Source organism: Palaemon carinicauda, chromosome 27 (assembly GCF_036898095.1).
Source record: "Palaemon carinicauda isolate YSFRI2023 chromosome 27, ASM3689809v2, whole genome shotgun sequence".
In the NCBI taxonomy this organism is placed as follows: Eukaryota; Metazoa; Arthropoda; class Malacostraca; order Decapoda; family Palaemonidae; genus Palaemon; species Palaemon carinicauda.
Genome location: NC_090751.1, coordinates 83,959,215 through 83,980,686, shown reverse-complemented (window position 1 = coordinate 83,980,686; position 21,472 = coordinate 83,959,215). Strand labels below are relative to the sequence as shown.

Below are 21,472 nucleotides of genomic sequence, written 5' to 3'. Positions count from 1 at the left end.
GGAAGGTCAAGGTCACAGTCAAGCAAAAGGTCCAATTCACGTAATCAGCCATAAGTTTTGACATCCTTGTCACAGACACTAACTTGGTTCATATGTTAAGGTCAAAGGTCAAGGTCAAGAAAAATGTTGAGAAATAAGCTGCCGTGGCAAAGGTCTGCGCTCTACTGAATACCCCTCTAGTTATAAATAAAACTGTGACATATATTTCCTGTATTTTATGCCATATGGATAATGAACCAAGTTGATACTGTAAACCATTTAATTATGTAAATTACTTTCTTTAAGCTTTCATCGACACTAGACATCCTCGTTAGGTGTGTGCTGTTAATGCACTGTAGGCATTGCCAAAGGATCTTAGCATCGTCTGTTTCGTTAGCAGCGGCACCCACTTATTAACCTTTCATGTTGCCTTCATTCCCTCATCCTTTTTTATTATTATTTTTTTCCAGGGAACTGTTGGGTTTCCATCGTTTCAAATTAAGATTTTGTACTTAATCTTTTATTTTCCCAATCTCTTTATGTCTTGATGTCCAGTTACTGTACTCTCGACTTAATCTCTTCACAATCTTGAATGACCTAGTTACTATCTACTCCGTCTCTTCACAGTCGTGAATAACCTAGTGACACTCAAATCTCTCTATTCACAGTCTTGAATAACCCCATCGCTCTCCTCTCCCTCTGCCCACAATCTTGAATAAACTAATTACTCTCTACTCCCCCTCCACAATCTTGAATAACCTAGTTATTTTCTACTCTCTCTTCTCAGTCATGAATAGTCTAGTTACTCTCAATCCCCACTCTTCAAAGCCTTGAATAACCTAGTTACTCTCTACTCCCTCTTCACAGTCTTGAATAACCTAGTCACTCTTTACTCCCTCTCTTCAAAGCCTTGAATAACCTAGTTACTGTCTACTCCCTCTCTTCACTGTCTTGAATTACCTAGTTACTCTTTACTCCCTCTCTTCACAGTCTTGAATAACCTAGTTACTGTATACTCCCTCTTTTCACAGTCTTGAATTACCTAGTTACTCTCTACTCCCTCTGTTCACAGTCTTGAATAACCTAGTTACTCTCTACTCCCTCTGTTCACAGTCTTAAATAACCTAATTACTTTCTACTCCCTCTCTTCACAGTCTTGAATAACCTAGTTACTCTTTACTCCCTCTCTTCAAAGCCTTGAATAACCTAGTTACTCTTTACTCCCTCTCTTCAAAGCCTTGAATAACCTAGTTACTGTCTACTCCCTCTCTTCACAGTCTTGAATAACCTAGTTACTCTCTACTCCCTCTCTTCGCAGTCTTGAATAACCTAGTTACCGTCTACTCCCTCTCTTCAAAGTCTTGAATAACCTAGTTACTCTCTACTCCCTCTCTTCATAGTCTTGAATAACCTAGTTACTCTTTACTCCCTCTCTTCACAGTCTTGAATAACCTAGTTACCGTCTACTCCCTCTCTTCACAGTCTTGAATAACCTAGTTACTCTCTACTCCCTCTCTTCACAGTCTTGAATAACCTAGTTACTCTCTACTCCCTCTCTTCACAGTCTTAAATAACCCTGTCACTCTCCTCTGCCTCTGTTCACAGTCTTGAATAACCTAATTACTCTCTACTCCCTCGCCACAATCTTGAATGACCTAATTACTTTCTACTCCCTTTCATCACAGTCTTGAATAACCTAGTTACTCTCTACTCCCTCTCTTCACAGTCTTGAATAACCTAGTTACTCTCTACTCCCTCTCTTCACATTCTTGAATAACCTAGTTACTCTCTACTCCCTCTCTTCACAGTCTTAAATAACCCTGTCACTCTCCTCTGCCTCTGTTCACAGTCTTGAATAACCTAATTACTCTCTACTCCCTCGTCACAATCTTGAATGACCTAATTACTTTCTACTCCCTTTCATCACAGTCTTGAATAACCTAGTTACTCTCTACTCCCTCTCTTCGCAGTCTTGAATAACCTAGTTACCGTCTACTCCCTCTCTTCAAAGTCTTGAATAACCTAGTTACTCTCTACTCCCTCTCTTCATAGTCTTGAATAACCTAGTTACTCTTTACTCCCTCTCTTCACAGTCTTGAATAACCTAGTTACCGTCTACTCCCTCTCTTCACAGTCTTGAATAACCTAGTTACTCTCTACTCCCTCTCTTCACAGTCTTGAATAACCTAGTTACTCTCTACTCCCTCTCTTCACAGTCTTAAATAACCCTGTCACTCTCCTCTGCCTCTGTTCACAGTCTTGAATAACCTAATTACTCTCTACTCCCTCGCCACAATCTTGAATGACCTAATTACTTTCTACTCCCTTTCATCACAGTCTTGAATAACCTAGTTACTCTCTACTCCCTTTCTTCACAGTTTTGTATAACCTGGTTACTGTCTACTCCCTCTCTTCACAATCTTGAGTAATCTAGTGACTCTTCATCTCCCTCTCTTCACAGTTTTGAATATCCCAGTCACTCTTAACTCCCTCTCTTCAGTCTTAAATAATCTATTGGTTTCAGTGCCAGGTCATCAGACCAATCTTTCATAAATTATTTTCATCATCGATATTATGTTGGGATCATTTTGCTTGGTTATTTTATAAACAGAAACAGATTCAACAAATTAACCGTATATGTAACTTCTAATTACATGAGTTTACACACAGAAATTGATATGATTGATTAAATTTACATATTTTGGGTTGGTTTTATTGAAGAGTATTCTTTGGAGCAATTGTATGTAATTCAATTTTCAAGCAACTATTTTGATACGATTATTCATCACTGAATTTTCATACTTTGGTACTGACAAATACTTATAATGGTCTGTGCTGTGTGGATATATATATATATATATATATATATATATATATATATATATATATATATATATATATATATATATATGTATGTATATATATGTATATATGTATATATATATATATATATATATATATATATATATATATATATATATATATATATATATATATACTGTATGTGTTTATACAGTTTTTCTTTTTCTCTTTTTCATATTTTTTTCAGCAGGAAGCCATTTTCCAAAGCCAGTAATGGCCATTGAAAAAGCACATAGGTTATTGTCGTATTCATGATTTATATATATACAGTATATATATATATATATATATATATATATATATATATATATATATATATATATATATATATATATATATATATATATATACAGTATAAATATACACTATATATATATATATATATATATATATATATATATATATATATATATATATATATATATATATATATATATATATATATTATGTATGTGTACTACATATTTGTAAGATGGAAATCCATGTCATGTTCTTATAATATATTTATTCGATCACTAATTATTTTTATTTTCTTTGTATAAGAAAAATAGACTAAAGACCATTACTAAAATATTGTATTCTCCCTCTTATCTCTAAATTATATCATTTTACGTAATTACAAAATTCATATTGTTCTGTTGCCATTAACATCGATTTAAACATTTCAGGAACTACATCCGTTTGAACCAATTGATCCAGTTGTCTCAGATCCAGTGCAATCTACTCATACCCCTTCTAACAACCCTGTTGCTCGGTTGGCTAGTATACGAGACATGCCAACATCTCAATCCGTTTCCTTATCTAATGATGCAGGAGAAAGGGTGAGACATAGTCGGGGAACTAGCTATTATATGTAATGTGACTTTATAAATGTGCTAATTCTTATATTTATATATGATCCAATATATTTCAATTACAGAAGTGATGCACATATAGTCTTACTTTTTATATATCTTTTAAAGATGCAACATATATTATAGTGCTGTTAGTTCTTTTTGTTTAATGGTAAAAATTACAAGTAGTTATCAAAGAAATTATGATTGGCAGAAATTCATAGTGCACCACCCTATAGAGGCTGTTGTTCAAAGGAATCAGCCAGAAGAAGATTTTTATTGGCCTTATAAATTTGCCATGAGCTAAATTTAATAAGTGAATGTGTTGTATTTCATTGTAGGTTATTTTAAAAGACTAAGTTTGTTCCTTCACTAACTATCTTTACTCTATTTTTTATGGATTATCTTTTGGCCAACCTTCCATTTTTGCCAAAAGATAATCTCTGATAAATAGCTACAGGTTTGTATTAGTCAGGAAAAATACAAATTATTTTCAAATTTGTCATATTAATGTTTTTGTTTTGGAATTTTTGTTAGTATCAATTGCAAGTCAAGTAGGTTATAAGTCTGGTGAAATTTTCATTTTGCATTTTCTGCTAACTTGAGTAAGAAGAGACATATAGAATTGGAAAAAGGCTGAATAACTTAGCATGTGGTTGTGCAGTTTCTTGGACTCACATGATGCAGGTTTATACGCTAGATTGCAGATGAGGAAAGACAATTTGAATATTCACATTAAAGCAAAGTTTTAGCTGGATATTGTGTTGTTTGTACACTTTATTTTAAAGAAAAAGCTCTTATTTCCATGAAGTATTAAATCTGGTGGTAGCAGTTAATGCAATAGTCCGCATGTTTGGTGACATGGTCACTGTTAATCATTTATTCCTGGAAAAAGGGTTAAGAAATCTCCTAGGTTGTATGTGTGGTCACCGTAAAGCATTTTCTCCTATGATAATGCTAAGGAATCTGTTTGGTGGCTTACAGGGTCACTATAATAGATTGATGCCCATAAAAAGATCCATGATTGCAGTAAAGATTTCCTTAATGGCTTTGATAATGCTGTCTCCTCTCAATTTCTCTGTAGACCTCTCCTGATGTACTGGAATATGTTTGATTTGATAAGCTTTCTTCTTGAGCTAGCAAAAGTGGTGAATCACGGGTGAGCTAGAATTGGTAATTTTGAGGAGCAGAGCTTTCCTAGATTCAACTGTATGGCATTTAACAACCAATATGTCAAATGGCACAACAGTTCCACCGTTAATGAACTGATGAGGACTTAACAGTTGAGGATAATCTTGCTCTCTCCTCAAAGCATTCATGTTAGATCAACCTAGATATTCCTCACTCGAATCAGCTTAACTTGTATGGACTCTTGCCTAGTGTCAATGATTTTTATTTTAATATAGATTCTGTTTGTTAGATCATTAAGAATTGCTTAATTGTTTTCTGTAGACAGTCCCTGGCAAATCACAATGGCTTAGAGTAAAGAAATACTTGTTTAAGTGGCCGAATTAAGGTAATCTATTCAGCTACCTTATAGAGAATACAAAGTGACTTATGTTCTCATTTGTCTAGGTTTTTATGGCTGTTCAATAATTTGTGTGTATCATTTGGATATGAGAAGACCTTTCATTTAGAAAAAAAACTTCTTTTATGTCTTCCTCATGTTCAAACTTTTATATTATTTTGTGCATCTAAGTTTTGAATCTTGAAGTTTTATTGATTCCTTTCTTCTTTTAATATAAAATTGTATGGTTCTACTTTAATGAAATCAATTGATAGTTACAGGATTATGATTGCCACCAAAGTCTATTGAAATCAAAGTTGCATTTCCGGTCAGTTGATTCGCTTACTCTGAAGGAAAACCTGTACCCAAATGGCTGTGAAGGAAGACGATTATCATATTTTGGGAGAGGCATGAATCCAATTGAAGAAATATCACCCCAAAGACCTGTACCATACCATGGATCACAGGAGATAAGGTCAACAACTGTCAATGCTCCATGCCCGGAGTCACGCACATTGGTGACTGTAAGCAGAAGCGCAACTGTGGCTGGTGTTGTCAAGGTTTGTTGGACTTTGAATTTTCCCCTTCCAAAGAATTGGCGTAAACTGTACTGTATAGTAATCTCCACATTTCATTTGTTTATTCATCTAGGATTTCAAAGCCATGATATTTGAGTTATCTTCAGATCACTTGAACGTGTTTTATGTTTAATTTGTCATGAACAATTTTGTACAGTTATAACCAGTAAAGGTATGAATCTCTTTTCATGTATGATGCCTATAATTTATATTTTATAGATTGAATATCTTATCCTTTTTTTTCAGGGGTTTTCATTCTCTGTCTGTGTAGGAATATTATTGAGTAGCAAATTTTTTAGATCCACGATATTATAATATTGTGCTACAGTTATATAAATCTGAAGTAAACTAATACTGTACTTCTCACATAGCAAGTTGAAATTTAATATTTTGGATTTGGTTAATCTAGTAAATACTTGACAAGTTAGTACAGGGATAAATCATTAAACTATACCATGAACATGTGACAGATTTGTGTAAGATATTACATCCTCCAATTTTATATATATACATATGTATATACACACATGCACAAACATTATACATACATACATATATATATATATATATATATATATATATATATATATATATATATATATATATATATATATATATAGATAGATAGATAGATAGATAGATAGATAGATATATATATATATATATATATATATATATATATATATATATATATATATATATATATATATATTGTTTATACTGAGTTCAAAGTTTTCTTTGCTTTCTTTACTCTCTTTTCTTTCTTTACAAATATACTTCAAAGACATTCTTGAACATTTATCATCCATGCTCCTTGTCTGTATTAATTCTTTTGAATTATTAGGAGAATAGACCTAGTTTCAACTCTCACCATCATCATCGAGTTTTATATTAAGTAAGGGTTATTACTTCTGCATTGGTTTCAATATTTTTATTATCGCAGCATATATCTATAGCCTCCACATGATCACAAGAACCACAAAATGTTTAAGTTATTAATGTCTGGTTGCCTATAATTTAGGAGAAGAGCAAAGAAATAACCATCACATTGTATTAGATAATATCTTTTCATTTCCCAGTAACTCCTATTATTTTATCTGATTATCATTATTCTTATTGCTAGCTAAGCCACAATCCTAGTTGGGAAAGCATGTTGCTATAGGCCTTTTTGCTCCAACGGGAAACAAATAGCCCAGTGAGGAAGGCATATAAAGAAATAAATAAGTTACAAAAAAAATAATGAACAATTAATGTAAGATATTTCAAGAACAATAATAACTTTTAGATCATTCATATATATAAACTATAAAGAGGGACATGTCAACCTGTTCAACTTAAAAACATTTGCTGCTAGTTTAAACTTTTAAAGTCCTACTGATTCAACTGCTTAATTAGAAAGATCATTCCACAATCTGTCATAGCTGGAATAAAACTTCTAGATTACTATGTATTACAGTATTAAGCCTTATGATGGAGAAGGCATGACTATTAGAATTAACTGCATACCTAGTATTATGAACAGGAAGGTACTATGTGGGAAGATCTGAATGCAAAGGATAGTCAGAGTTATGGAAAATCTTATATAACATGCATAAAGAACCTTCTGAACGTCGGGGACAGGTTGATAGCTAGGTCAGGAATAAGAAATTTAATAAACCGTAAGTTCTTGTCTAACAAATAAGATGAGATTCAGCAGCTGATGATCACATAGGAGAACAATACTTAAAACAAGGCAAAAAAAAAAAAAAAAAAACACTTCAGAATAGATTCATCACTGAAAATATTAAAAGACTTTCTCAATAAGCCAATTTTATTTTTTTTATTTGTAGAAGGAACAGACCGAATGTGTCTCTTAATAGTAAATTTGCTATAAATTCCAAGTAACTCCTCTTATTTTATCAGAGAGTATCCTTTCATACCCAGTAACTCCTCTTATTTTATCTGAAAGTATCCTTTCATACCCAGTAACTCCTCTTATTGTAGCAGATATTTATTTAAGTTATTTGTGAGGCTACTAGAATATAGAGAAATAGAGGAGTACTATGCACAGACATTGCAACTACGTAATTGTTTTGCTTAGTAAATAATTCATAACCATATTAGTGTCTTTAAAGAAATTAACCATTATGGCACTAATAATTTACTGATTTGTGTAAAATGGCAAAAATTTGTGTAGTTTCAGTGGTTTTGTTTACATTTGGTACATATGCTATTTGGACGAGGATTGAAATTGGTAGACGAGAATGACCATGAATGGGAGGTAAATCAGTTGTTGTTTGTGGATTATACTGTACTGATTGCAGATACGGAAGAGAAGCTTAGCCGATTAGTGACAGAATTTGGAAGGGTGGGAGAGAGAAGGAAGTTGAGAGTTAATGTGGTTTAGAGTAAGGTTATGTGATGTACGAGAAGGGAGGGTGGTGCGAGGTTGAATGTCATGTTGAATGGAGAGTTACTTGAGGTGGATCAGTTTAAGTACTCGGGGTCTGTTGTTGCAGCAAATGGTGGAGTGGAAGCAGATGTACGTCAGAGAGTGAATGAAGGATGCAAAGTGTTGGGGACAGTTAAGGGAGTAGTAAAAAATAGAGGGTTGGGCTTGAATGTGAAGAGTTCTGTATGAGAAGGTGATTGTACCAACTGTGATGTATGGATCGGAGTTGTGGGGAATGAAAATGACGGAAAGACAGAAATTGAATGTGTTTGAGATGAAATGTCTAAGGAGTATGACTGGTGTATCTCGAGTAGATAGGGTTAGGAACTAAGTAGTAAGGGTGAGAACGGGTGTAAGAAATGAGTTAGCAGCTAGAGTGGATATGAATGTTTTGAGGTGGTTTGGCCATGTTGAGAGAATGGATTGATTGATTTAAAGTTTTCAGGCATCCTGACATCTAAGATCATTGACGCCGTGAGAAAATGGAAAATGGCTGTCTGCTAAAGAGGGTGATGAATGCAAGAGTTGATGGGAGAAGTACAAGAGGAAGGCCAAGGTTTGGGTGGATGGATGGAGTGAAGGAAGCTCTGGGTGATAGGAGGATAGATGTGAGAGGGGCAAGAGAGCATGCTGGAAATAGGAATAAATGGCGAGCGATTGTGACACAGTTCCAGTAGGCTCTGCTGCTTCCTCCGGTGCCTTGGAAGACCGCGGAGGTAGGAGCAGTAGGGGATTCAGCGTTATGAAGCTTCATCTGTGGTGGATAACGGGGAGGGTGGGCTGTGGCACCCCTAGCAGTACCAGCCGAACTCGGTCGAGTCCCTTGTCAGGCTGGAGGAATGTAGAGAGGAGAGGTCCCCTTTTCTGTTTCATTTGTTTGATGTCGGCTACCCCCAAATTGGGGGAAGTGCCTAGGTATATGTATGTACATATGATATAAAGTGGTTGCTAGACCCTGTCAGTATGTAATTTGGGGTAAAAGGGTTTGATGGACATTTATAAAGGTTTTATGTAAGTCCCTAATAACACTAAAATGGGGCATAAAATTAGATAAATATCAAGTATGGAGTTGCTCTTTGAATTAATTTGTTACTGAATTTACAGGGACAAGGTTTTGAACCTTTAGGTGTACATGATTTCCAGAAGAGAGTTCCTCCAAAAAAGCCTCCAAGGTCACGAGCAGTATCGGTGGATAATCTACAGTAAGTTTGTTTTATTGTAATACCTTTTGTTTGACTTTTTTGTTGATTTAATATGTTATGTAGATTTGCATTAATCATGTTATATGTCCCAACAAACTTGAATATATATCTTTCATTGATCATTAACATTTGAGATGTTTAACTGATATTTTCTCTGTGGTTGGAGTGTTGAAGATCCATTATAGATATACAGTAATCTGCTTATAAAGCAAAATTGTTCTCAAAATTGCACTAGACTGAGGAGAGGTTCAGTTATTGGAGAGGTAAAATCCGCATATCAAAATATTTTCTGTAATACATAAAAGTGATGTGTAGAATACCATACAGTATATCAAAAGGATAATATGTTGGGGACATAAGTGCAGGGTGTACTGTATATGCAAATAGCTTCAGCTCACTATGGTGTACAAAAACACACCAATTATTGGCAGACTGATTGCTTTACCACATGATCAATAAACAAACTAGTCTCCCAAATTAAATTTTTTATGTGGCTAGTCAAAAACTGCATATTTACATCCGTATCTCTCAAGAAAGGAAGCAACTTTTGCGGTGGCATCATAACAGCAGGCATCTTCCTTTTCAGACCACTTCTTTTTCACTTATGTTCTATTAGTGTACGAATTCATCTCTCTAGTACTACTGCAAAGGGTTTGTTTGCTGGACACTAGTAGTACTTGCTTATTTACTTTGTGCCAAAACAATTCTCTTGGTATGAATGTGTTATAAAATCATATTTTCTGTAACATAGCAGCTATTATGATTGTACAACATAACATAATTGGAACTTGACCCCTGACATTATTTAATGTAGCTATTCCTTTTTGTTCCCGATCTTCATAAGGTCTTTCTAAATTATCAACAGAGAACTCAAGGTCATAGCCTCAGAGTACTAGCAGATCAAAGTGGATAGCCCACATTCAGGATTTTCCATTTATGAATCTCTTCATAAAATCACTGAAGCAGTTATCTTACAAACACTTTCTTCTTTAATACCCATTAAATCAGAGTGGGGTTGTCATTTTGTACCATTTTGATGGTAATGGATATCAGAAACGCAAATTGTGGCTTTCATCTAAGATTGGATCCTAGAAAATTATCTATATATTTTTGGTTTGTGATTGGTCCCTTAATGGGAATTACTTCTTTGAACTAGCCTCATATTTTAAAACAACTTTGTTCCAACACGAAGTACTTACCTCGAACTACTTTCTTAGGAGTATCTTGGATCTCCTTCCATTCGACCAGAATTTTGTGTAGTTTTCCCTACTCCCATTTTCTATGTGGGGCATTTTCTGGCGGAGTGATACGCGCTCAGAGACGACCTGGGGTCAGCGAGCATGCTTGCTCAGGTCTCGCTCTCCAGTAAGTTTTTGGTCGCGTCGGCGTTAACACCCCGACGCTCACTCTTAACCCAGTGCGACCCTTTGTGTCCCCGACCCCTTTGTGTCTCACGCGGTCCCCACGTTGTCCCTTTGTGTGCCTTCCTATCCTTTCCCTCTGTGTTCCTGTGTCTCGCGGTGTACAGTATTACTTGTGCGTTATGGAGCATCCCCGTCGTTGCCCTGGGCCTGTGGCCGGCAAATCGTGTGGCGCTTTCCTCTCTAAGCCCGAAGTTGACCCGCACTCCTTGTGTTCATCGTGTAGGGGCAGTGTGTGTTCCCCTACAGCCATGTGTCCGGAGTGCGAGTCCTGGAATGAAGTGCAGTGGGTGCGATACGGCACTAAGAAAAAGAAGGTCTCTCGATGGTCCCCTAGGAAGTCCAGCGTCTCTTCGCCCGGCGTCCCGTCGGACAGAGTCTCTCTGCCATCTTCTCCTACCCAGGGTAGGGGTCGAGGTAAGTCTGTTGCGGGGAAGCGGCCTGTGGCCCTTCCCCAGGAGTCTAATTTACCTGACAGTGGGGTTGTGTCTTCGGTCCAGGCAAGTGGGGGGCCTGAGGGGGTGCCGGGTGTGTATCCGGGGGATGGAGCCCTGGTGAAAGCAGGTCAAGTCTCGTCGGACGGTTCGATGTGGGGTAAAACGGCATCAGTCTCTTCTCCCGCCTCTTGGACAGATTTTTCAAGTGCGTCAGCAGCCGACGGTATCGCCGAGAAGGATGACTCGCCGCCATCAGACACCCTTGTGTGGGCACCTCCGAAGATGCCCTTCAGATCGCCCCTGAGGATGGAAGAGGAGTTTGAGACCTGGTTCCCCAACGAGGAGTTCCCCCGCTCCCCTCCAACACCTTCAACTACGTTCCCGGCGGACTTCATGGAGCCTTCGTCGCCGGCCGAACCCCATGCAGAACCACCAGCAACGCGGCAAGATTCAGGCCCTCCAACGAGGTCCTACAGGTCTTCAGGCTCCTCGGTCGAGGCGTACTCCTACTCGTCGGAAGACGGAGCCCCGAGAGACCGTAGGAGATGGCGAGATAGGTCCCGCAGGAGACGATCTCGCTCGCGCTCCCATTCAAGATCCCGCCACGTGAGTAGACGTTCCAGATCCCCCAGGAGGAAGTTCAGGAGATGTCTTTCACCGGAGGAAGAATGGGTGCGAGTCTCCATTCCCCGTAGCCAACTCCTGGGGTCTGCAGCAGTTGCAGGCACCTCGGGATGGCGTCCCAGGCCCTGCTCACCGGTATGTTTTGTCGACGAAAGGAAGTATGACCGACGGAGGGATTCGTCTCATCAGGCACCAAGGGACAGGCATAAGTCTGCAAAGGTTCCGACTCCACCTGCTCAGCGGGGAGAGTTGCCCCTTCGGTCTGGCAGCCGCGTCCCAGCCTCAAGATCTTCGATGAGTCGTCCAGAACGAGAGAAACACCTTTCCTCAACGGGCAAGCCCGCAGATCCATGGTCCGCCGGAAGAAGAGATAGATCCAGGACGGAGGCCTCTGTTCCAGCGGCGATGCCTGTCCTACTGCCTGAAGCGAAGGGACTGGACCACTCAAGGAGTATGCCTCCTCCTTGTGTGGCTCCCCCCCGTCGGAGGTCCTTCGTCACGAGAACTGGGACGCCCAATGGAGAAGGTAGAGGACGGGGAAGATGGTTCGCCAGCAGAGGTTTCTGCATACAGGAGGGTGATAGGCCTCATCTGACGGCACCATAGGCTGGACGAACCGGAGCCCTCTACTGACGAGGTCTGGCTCTTGAGCCTCAACAGGTTGGTGGATGCGCCTGTATAACAGACGCCCTCGCTAGCCTTCCCTTTAGCAAAAGATGTGAAGCGCATTTAGACTTCTCCAGGGCCTGAAGATGCAGTCCCGGTTCTACCTCCCGGAAGGACACCCTGCGGGGGCCTGCCTAGTGGAACCAGCAGTTGCCATCTTGGGACAGGGTGCAGCAGAGGAGAGGGCTACCACGGCCCCGGTTTGTTTCTCCCCTGCGGAGACTGCCATGATGGAGGAGCTGTCCAGGGACTTGATTCACGTGTCATTGTGGCTGGATTGGTTGGCCTCCACGCTGGTAGGGTTCCATTCCTCGCATGACCTCGCAATCCCGGAAAATCAGGCCTTGCTGAAGGAGCTGATTAGCTTGGGAGGTAAGGCCCTGAAGTTCCTTTCCCATCAGTCTATAACACAAACCGCCAACTGGATACTGAGGAAAAGGGACACAGTGCTCAGGAGGCTTATAAGGAGGCTCCCTGACAGGGAAGTGAGGTCCCTGAGGAGCTTTCCACTGTGGGACAAGTCAGTTTTCCCCCTCAAGGAAGCAGAAGAGGCGGTGGAGAGGGTGAGGAAACTAAAGGATGTGGGGGAACCCAGGCCCCCTTCAGCAAGAAGACCCACCCTCAGAAGAGCTCCTTCTGACGTCCCTCTCCCTCCTCGCGCCTCACCTAACCAGCCCAAGAGAGACGCCCCTACTACATCCTGGCAGCAACCTTCGCAGCCCTCCCGTAGGGGAACGTCAGTTGCACAGTCAGCATTCAAGCCCTCCTAACCAGCCGCCAGAAGAAGTCGTTCGGGCCGCGCCTCTCGAAGGAGATAGGGAGAGAGGCCCCCTACTCCTGCCGAAGCCTCAGGTGGGGGGATGCCTCAAAGATTTTTGGCAAGCATGGCGGGACCACGGATCGGACCCGTGGACCGTGACAGTCCTGAAAGAAGGGTACAGGTTGCCCTTCCTGGTGGACCCCCCCACCTGATATCAGATCTACAGGTGGAATGGTTGGCACCGAAGGACCCCTTGAGAAGGACGGCCCTGCAAAAAGAGGTCTCTGCTATGCTGGCGAAAGGGGCAATGGAACCAGTCAAGAACCGAGGTCCAGGGTTCTACAGAAGACTCTTCCTGGTGGAGAAAGCGACAGGGGGCTGGAGACCGGTCATAGACCTCTCAACCCTCAACAGGTTCGTGTACAAGACCGACTTCAAGATGGACATTCCGAAGTCGTTCCTAGCGGCCTTGAGGGAAGGAGACTTCATGATGTCCATAGACCTCAAGGACGCATACTTCCAGGTCCCTGTTCACCCCTCCAGCAGGAAGTACCTAAGGGTAAAATCGGGTACCCAAACGTTACAGTTGAAGACCCTCTGCTTCGGTCTGTCCACAGCCCCTCAGGTCTTCACGAGGATCTTCGCGACGGTCTCAGCCTGGGGGACGAACAGGGCATCCGCCTGATTCGGTACCTGGACGACTGGTTGTTGCTTTCAGCCTCAGGGGAAGCACTGAGGAGGCAAGGCGTGAAGCTCTTGCAGTTCTGCAACGTCCTGGGTATCACCATCAACCTGGAGGAGTCCCAATTGATACCCTCCCCCAGGATGACCTACCTCGGGATGGTCCTGAACTCCCGGTTGGCGAGAGCATTCCCTTCCGCGGAGAGACTGGACAACCTGAGCCAGAACCTACGGCCCTTCCTTTCGGGTCAGCCCAGGAGAGTCAAGGATTGGCAGAGACTGATAGGTCACCTCGTGTCATTAGAGAAGCTAGTCCCACAGGGGAGACTCAAACTCAAGGGAGTACAGTGGAACCTGAAGGAGGACTGGAACCAGAGTGACTCCCCGCACAAGGTGGTCCAGATGTCCCCGTAACACCCTCAAGGAGGTGCCCTTCGAGGCCGATCCTCCGGAGATGCTCCTGTTCACGGACGCATCAAAGGAGGGTTGGGGTGCTCATCTACTCGACAGCACAGCGAGAGGAAGATGGGGAACCGAGGAGAAGAACCTACACATCAACTTACTGGAAATGATGGCAGTGGAAAGGGCATGCCTAGAGTTTGTTCAGAAGCTCTGGGTTAACACCTTGGCACTGATGTGCGACAACGCCACGGTGGTGGCCTACATAAAGAAACAAGGAAGACTAAAATCGAGGGAGTTGTGCGGCCTCAAGTTGGAGTTCCTGGAATGGGCCGAAAGGGAGCAGATTAAGATCTCGGCCAGGTTCATTCCAGGGAAGAGGAACGGCCTGGCCGACGGCCTCAGCAGAATGGGTCAAGTGGTGGGGTCTGAGTGGTCCTTGCACCCAGAAGTGGCCAAGACTCTGATTCAGAAGTGGGGCTCGCCAGTAATAGACCTCTTCGCCACGAGGCTGAACGCACAGCTCCCCGTGTTTTGTTCTCCTGTGCCAGATCCAGGAGCGGTGTTTGAGGATGCCTTCCAGCATCCTTAGGACAACTTCGATGTTTACGCCTTCCCTCTCTTCGGAATGCTCAGACAAGTCCTCAACAGGGTGATGAGAGCGGACAACCTGTGGATGACTTTGGTAGCGCCCTGGTGGCCGGAGAGAGAGTGGGTCGCGTATCTAAACGAACTGGCGCGCCTTCCACCTTGGCCCCTTCCGGACAGGTCAGACCTTCTCCAGCAGCCACACTTTCAAAGGTACCACGAAAATCCTTGGTCCCTCTGCCTTCACGCGTGGAGGTTATCGAGCGCCTTCTGAGGAAGGAAGGGTATTCGGCGAAGACCGCAACGAGGATGTCGGGTTACCTGAGACGGTCGTCAGCCGCTGTGTACCAGGCTGAATGGGCGACCTTCACGAAGTGGTGCGTCGCAAAGAACATCAAGCCGTTGAGATAGCTGACTTCTTAGTCTATCTCAGGCACGAGGTAAAGATGTCCATCCCAGCCATTAAAGGAGTCCAAGCCACCCTAGGACAAGTCTTCCTCCTGAAGGGCATCGACCTAGGTTCCCCCAGACACATCTCGATGCTCATCAAGAGCTTCGAGCAATCAGGCCCCCCTCAAGCGGTTAGAGTGCCCCTGTGGGATGTGGCTAGGGTCCTGAAGATGTTGTCAGAACCTCCCTTCGAACCCCTAAAGGACATCTTAGACAAGGAGCTCACCCTCAAGACAGTTTTTCTGTTAGCACTGGCATCGGCAAAATGGTTAGGGGAGCTTCATGGACTTTCATACGAGGTGTCACACTCGAAGGGCTGGCGTGAAGGTACCTTCAAGTTCGTACCATCCTTCGTGGCCAAGACCCAGAACCCAGTAGTCTGGGACCCCAAGTTTGAAGGCTTCTCGGTGCCGGCAATCCCACGTTCAGACAACCCGAAGGACTTAAGGCTGTGCCCTGTCAGAGCAGTACGGAAGTACTTTGAGAGGACAGCCAGGCTTAGACCCGAAATCAAGAGTCTGTTCGTTTCTTCAGAATTAGTGAAGAAACCAGTCTCCAAAACACGATCTCCTTCTGGCTACGGCAAGTGATCATGAGACCCTACAGTAGTGCAGGGATTCGTATTCCGGGTAAGCCTAGACCCTACGACATCAGAGGTCTGAGTACTTTGTTGGCCTTTGAAAAGAACATGGCAGTTGGCCAAATCCTGCAGGCGGGTACTTGGGCCAATCAGTCAACCTTCACAGCTCACTACTTGAAGGAATGCTCGAGGAGGTCCTTGGACAGATTTTCTCTCGGTCATGTCATTTCAGCGCTTCAAAAGATTTAAAGGTGTAGCCCTAGGGTAGCCACGGGCAGTAAGTCCAAGAGACACAGGTTCCTTCCTAACCCCCCCTGTTCCCTTATTACCCTTCTGAAATGACACTAAACCATTTAACTACCAGGGCATACATCGTCAGTGAATGGATACGTCTCCGAGGATTTTTACAGAGGTGAGTTACTTAGACACTAAAATAGTTTTATAGGTAGTTTTCCCTATTTCTCATGTTTTCTCTTGGTGGGTCAGCAGAACCTAGCCTCCTATCTAGGTTCCCCCTTTTTCTCTCCTCATCACGGTCTCTTGGTCCTGTGGTACACTCCCACCTCCTAAGGTATAAGTCTCCTAAGAAAGTAGTTCGAGGTAAGTACTTCGTGTTGGAACAAATCACAAATTTTAAGTAATTTGTATTTTTCCTAACAGTACTTACCTCGAACTACTTTCGGGTTATGGCCCGCCCATCCTACCCCAAGTGCCTTACAGGACTTAATAGAAACCTAACTGACAAAACTTAATGGAGAGCGAGACCTGAGCAAGCATGTTCTCTGACCCCGGGTTGTCTCTAGGCGCGTATCACTCCGCCAGAGAATGCCCCGCATAGAAAACGGGAGTAGGGTAAACTACACAAAATTCTGGTCGGATGGGAGGAGATCCCAGATTCTCCTAAGAAAGTAGTTTGAGGTAAGTCCTGTTAGGAAAATTACAAATTACTTAAAATTTGTGATATTTACAGAATCTCTATAAACCACAACTGTTGCAGCCACCTGAATCTAGAGATCCTCATGCATCATCCTTTAAGGCTGCCACCTTGCCTTCAGAGGAAAAAAAGTCTTCCATGCCAGGCCTCCATTGATTTACTCATTGAACTCTATGACCTGTTCAGGCGGATATCTGTATCATAACTCTTGTTTTAACTTCCCTTTATGAAGATGTTTAACACTTTCTACTTTGGTTATTCAACAAGTTTTTTGGTTATACCATGACATACTGACAATGTTGTATAACCTGAATGTAGTGTTCTTATACATATGTGATTGGATTGACGATATTTAGCTCTGGTACAATGTTTTATTACCCTGTGTGTCATCCTTGTTAAAGAGCTACCCTTCACTTGAGTCACTTTCCTATTTACTTAAGAAATGTTCATGGTTTTTACTCGTAGAAAAATATATGATCTAGAAAAATTATTCTTTTTTTTTTAGATGCAATTTGTTTCCTTCTGTTGAGATCTCTCCCTCTTCCATACTAGAATGGGCACAGATTTATTAATCTGAAATGGAAGGTATTGAAAGGGGGATGATAGCAAGAGAATTGGATATATACTTCTACTTCTACTTCTTAGGTATCTCATCCATTGAAAATGAAATGTTCATTCTTAATACAGTAGATGTGTTTTTGTTAACCCTTCATGCTTTTATAGAGTATGTAAAAACAATGATTTTTATAAGTGAAACACGAACTTTGTCTGAACATTTCTTTTCTTTACAGCAATGCTGGAGTTGATTTAAATCACAATCAAAATGAGGAAGTGCCCCCCAAAAGAAGAATGGTTGTACGCACTCCCTCACGGCTATATAGATTTGCTAGCAAATCCTTAGATGTTATTAAAGGTAAATCAGATTTACCTCTAATAATTGGGCCAGAATTTGTCGTAAGGAGCAAAGAACCAGTCACTCATTTGTCATTAGTAAATTCTTCTCAAGTGCAGGTAGGTGAAATGTAAATGTATGGTATTTTTCAAATATATGTACTGATCTTGGAAATACTCTTACTTAATATTTTCATAGTTTTTTCAGGACTTGTAAAACTTTTTTAATATATTTTTTTCTGTACTTTAGCTAAAAAGGATAGTATTGTAAGTACCTATGTATTTTATGTTGAACCTTTCTGTAAGAAATTGTTAATTGTATACTATAAATTGATGCGTTTGGAGTATTCTTCTGTGATTCTGTATGCCTCAGCATTCATAGCCAGTCACTCAGTTTAGCAGCTATTGTTCTCCTAACAACCAGGCAATTGTTATGGGAAGTTAATTGCAGGTACAGTAGTATTTAGACATTTGGGTAAGGTAATTAGTGCTTTTTGGATTTAGAATTTAACAAATCTTTTTGTAATGATTGTTTCCTAGAGTTTTCCAGAAGTAGCAGGTTACAGAACATTAAAGATTGAAATTGGTAACTCAAAAAAAAAAAAAAAAATTATTTATTTATTCATTCATTATGGAGTTTCAGAAAAATAGTATCTGAGCAGAAGGGAAAGTATAAATCTGATTCTTGAATCATCTAAGACTTAAGAAACACAGAAGAAAAAGACTTGCAAAGAAAATTTCAGTTGCACAATGGTTAGAATTGTTTGTGACTTGAGTATTTATTTCAATGGTCCAGTTAACTTAGTTAATAACCTGAACTAAACACTGGCCGTAAAATGAATAGTATAAGTTGAAAAAGACGACAGAAAAAACTACCCAGTTATAACAGAAGTAAATATATGGTTGTTGATTTGCAAAGTTTTCTTAGATTATTTAGATAATCATTACTTAAAATTCGTAGTGCTTATACTCTTTGAAGTGAGATCTTTTTGACAATAAAACTGAAATAAATCTAATATGTATGATATTAGACTTCTTAGTGCCAACAAAGCACTCTTCTTCTCCAGGAAGGGGCTCTGGCAGGAGTTGCTGCAGCAGCCAGAAACCTTCTGGCTCTCATTACTCTTATGTTGATAAAGGAAAGCATTTACAAGTTGTATAAACACCTAATAGCTATGAACACAAAGGCTGGAATATTCACTTATGCAGTAGTACCTTGGTTTACGAGTTTAATATGTTCTGGGAACAAGCTCGCAACCTAAAATATTTGTACTCTAATACCATTTTTCCAATAAATAAATGAAATTCACTTGATACTTTCCACAAATCCATAGATACACGGTAGTAGGACAGAATGCCTAATGACATAATGCCTAAGGACAGAATGCCTATGGGCAAAATGCCTAATTCCTCAACACGGACAAAAGGCCTAACAGACATAATACCTAATGGACAAAATGCCTAATATACAAAATGCCTAATTGACAAAATGCCTTCCAGGCAAAATTATCTTATTTAGCAATTTTGAATAAATTAATCGAGATTAGTAGAGATCTTCCCAGAGTCTGTGACTCTTGATTATGAACAAGCAGCAATAAAAAGTTTAAAGAAATGTTTTCCAAATACTTCAATCAATGGCTGTGTCTTTCATTTCAGTCAATGTCTTTGGTGCAATATACAAAATCTTGGTCTCCAGCGCTGGTACACAAATAATGACAATGCTTTCATAATTAAACAAATACAAGCCTTTGCGTTTGCTCTTCCAGAGGATGTGGCTGATCTTTTCACAGAATTTGTTACTTCAATCGACCATGAAACTGACGAAATTCTGAGTGAATTATTTGAATATTTTGACATTACATGGCTCAGAATAGTTCAGACATGTCGACGAAGACGCCCAACCTTCGATGTTCAAATGTGGAATGTGTACCATAGAATAGAATCAAATTTGCCAAGAACTATGAACTCTCTAGAAGGATGGCACCATGCTTTTAACAAGAAAGTTTCAATTACTCACCCAACTCTCTCTAAGCTTGTAAAAAAAATCAAAACTGAAGAAGCAAGTACCGAGTTTATTGTTAGGTGCAACTGGTGAAAAAGTTAATAAGAAATATATTCGAGTAAATGAACAGATCAAAAAAAAATTCATGCAACTTACAATAATGATGAAGGTTTATCCTATGTAAGGGCTATGGCCTATAATTATTGAATTTTCTTCAATTCTGGTAAATAACCTATTCATGATTAGATAAATTTATATACATTGTTATTATTTTTTTTTTAAAGAAAACTAAGATTTTAGTCTGTAATACGTTTTTAAAGAGTAATTGCTTAAAAAAAAACATTTGTTACAAGTTTTTATTCCTCTATTCTTGAGTCACTTTTTTTATACCTTTTTAGATGTTTTGGCCATTAGGCCATTAGGCATTTTGTCCATTAGGCATTATGTCTGTTAGGCATTTTGTCCATGTTGAGGAATTAGGCATTTTGTCCTTAGGCATTATGTCCTTAGGCATTATGTCATTAGGCATTCTGTCTGCTCACGAGATACACATATATGCTCATTTTTAAAGGTTTTGTAATGGTGATTATTGAACAGTTTATAACACCTAACATCAGGATCAATTAAGAATCAATAATTCTAAAAAAAAAATGGATATTAACAAATTAACCTGCACTTAATTTTGAGGAGAGTCATGGCAGGCTTGAGGGAGACAAAAGAGGAGTAGGAAGAGGGCATCCCTACTTATAGGGAGAATCTCCCTCACTGAGCAGTTGTAGTAAAATACAGTATTGAGAGCTCTCTCTCTCTTGAATGACGTTCTCTATCACTAACTGAATCGTAATTTCACTTTATAGACACTTTGTTGTCTTTTTTTACACTTATGTTTAATTTTGACACTGAAACTATCTAGAGAGGACTTCTTTTGCATTTTCTTTAAATGGCGTGAAAATATGGTAAAAATTATGTGAGCACTGCATGGGTGGCTGGGCACCACTTGACTGATTTTGTGTTAATCTCATTAGTATTCATCAAAAAAAAAAAAAATGCCCATACGGCACAAAATTTTTGCTTGCAGACCGATACAGTGAATATTTACCAAGCTGGTATTCAAAGTACCTCATAAACCAAGGTACTATGTGATAAAGTTAAATGAGAGTGCAGAAAAATAGGACACACTGTAAATCATCTCTTTACAAACCTACCTTTTCCTTTTTATCACTGGCTATGAAGCCCAAAAGAGCCAAGGGAGATTCCTTTTTCTTAACTATTTTTCCTGTGGAAGATCCCAATTTTTCTTGTTTCATTTATCATTCCAAAAGAAGTGCTGTGGCCACGGGTAGGATTTCCTGGTCACCCAAGGAAATGGTTAACCTCTCAGGAGGCTGGGGAAGAGTAATAGTGGTTCATCCTTTTGTTGCTTCCTCATTAGGAGTTATTTATAATCTCATTGTAATGATCTTGGAGCAAAATCCTTCAATAAAAACAAGAATGTAGGAAGCGTTATCTTTCCTCAAGAACTTAGACCGTATGTTAGATTATGCAACTAGTGAAGCAGTCAGTATTTTCTGTAACTTGATATTCATGTGAACAGAACTGGTATGTTCTTCCTTAGATAAGTCTTTATTACTCTCCCATTTGGTCCTC

General features: G+C 40.2%; 1 protein-coding gene across 2 annotated transcripts in view; it reads left to right on the top strand.

Annotated features, from left to right (window-relative positions):
- LOC137620779 (uncharacterized) overlaps positions 1-21,472 on the top strand; it is a 650,311-nt gene that overhangs the window by 29,557 nt on the left and 599,282 nt on the right. Inside the window, exons 4-7 of one of the 2 annotated variants that reach the window (XM_068351207.1) lie at positions 3,510-3,662; positions 5,463-5,741; positions 9,295-9,392; positions 17,724-17,943. In XM_068351207.1, the coding sequence (XP_068207308.1) occupies positions 3,510-3,662; positions 5,463-5,741; positions 9,295-9,392; positions 17,724-17,943 (750 nt within the window). Of the gene's footprint in view, positions 1-3,509; positions 3,663-5,456; positions 5,742-9,294; positions 9,393-17,723; positions 17,944-21,472 lie in introns of both variants that reach the window. The other variant, XM_068351206.1, reaches the window with a different exon arrangement.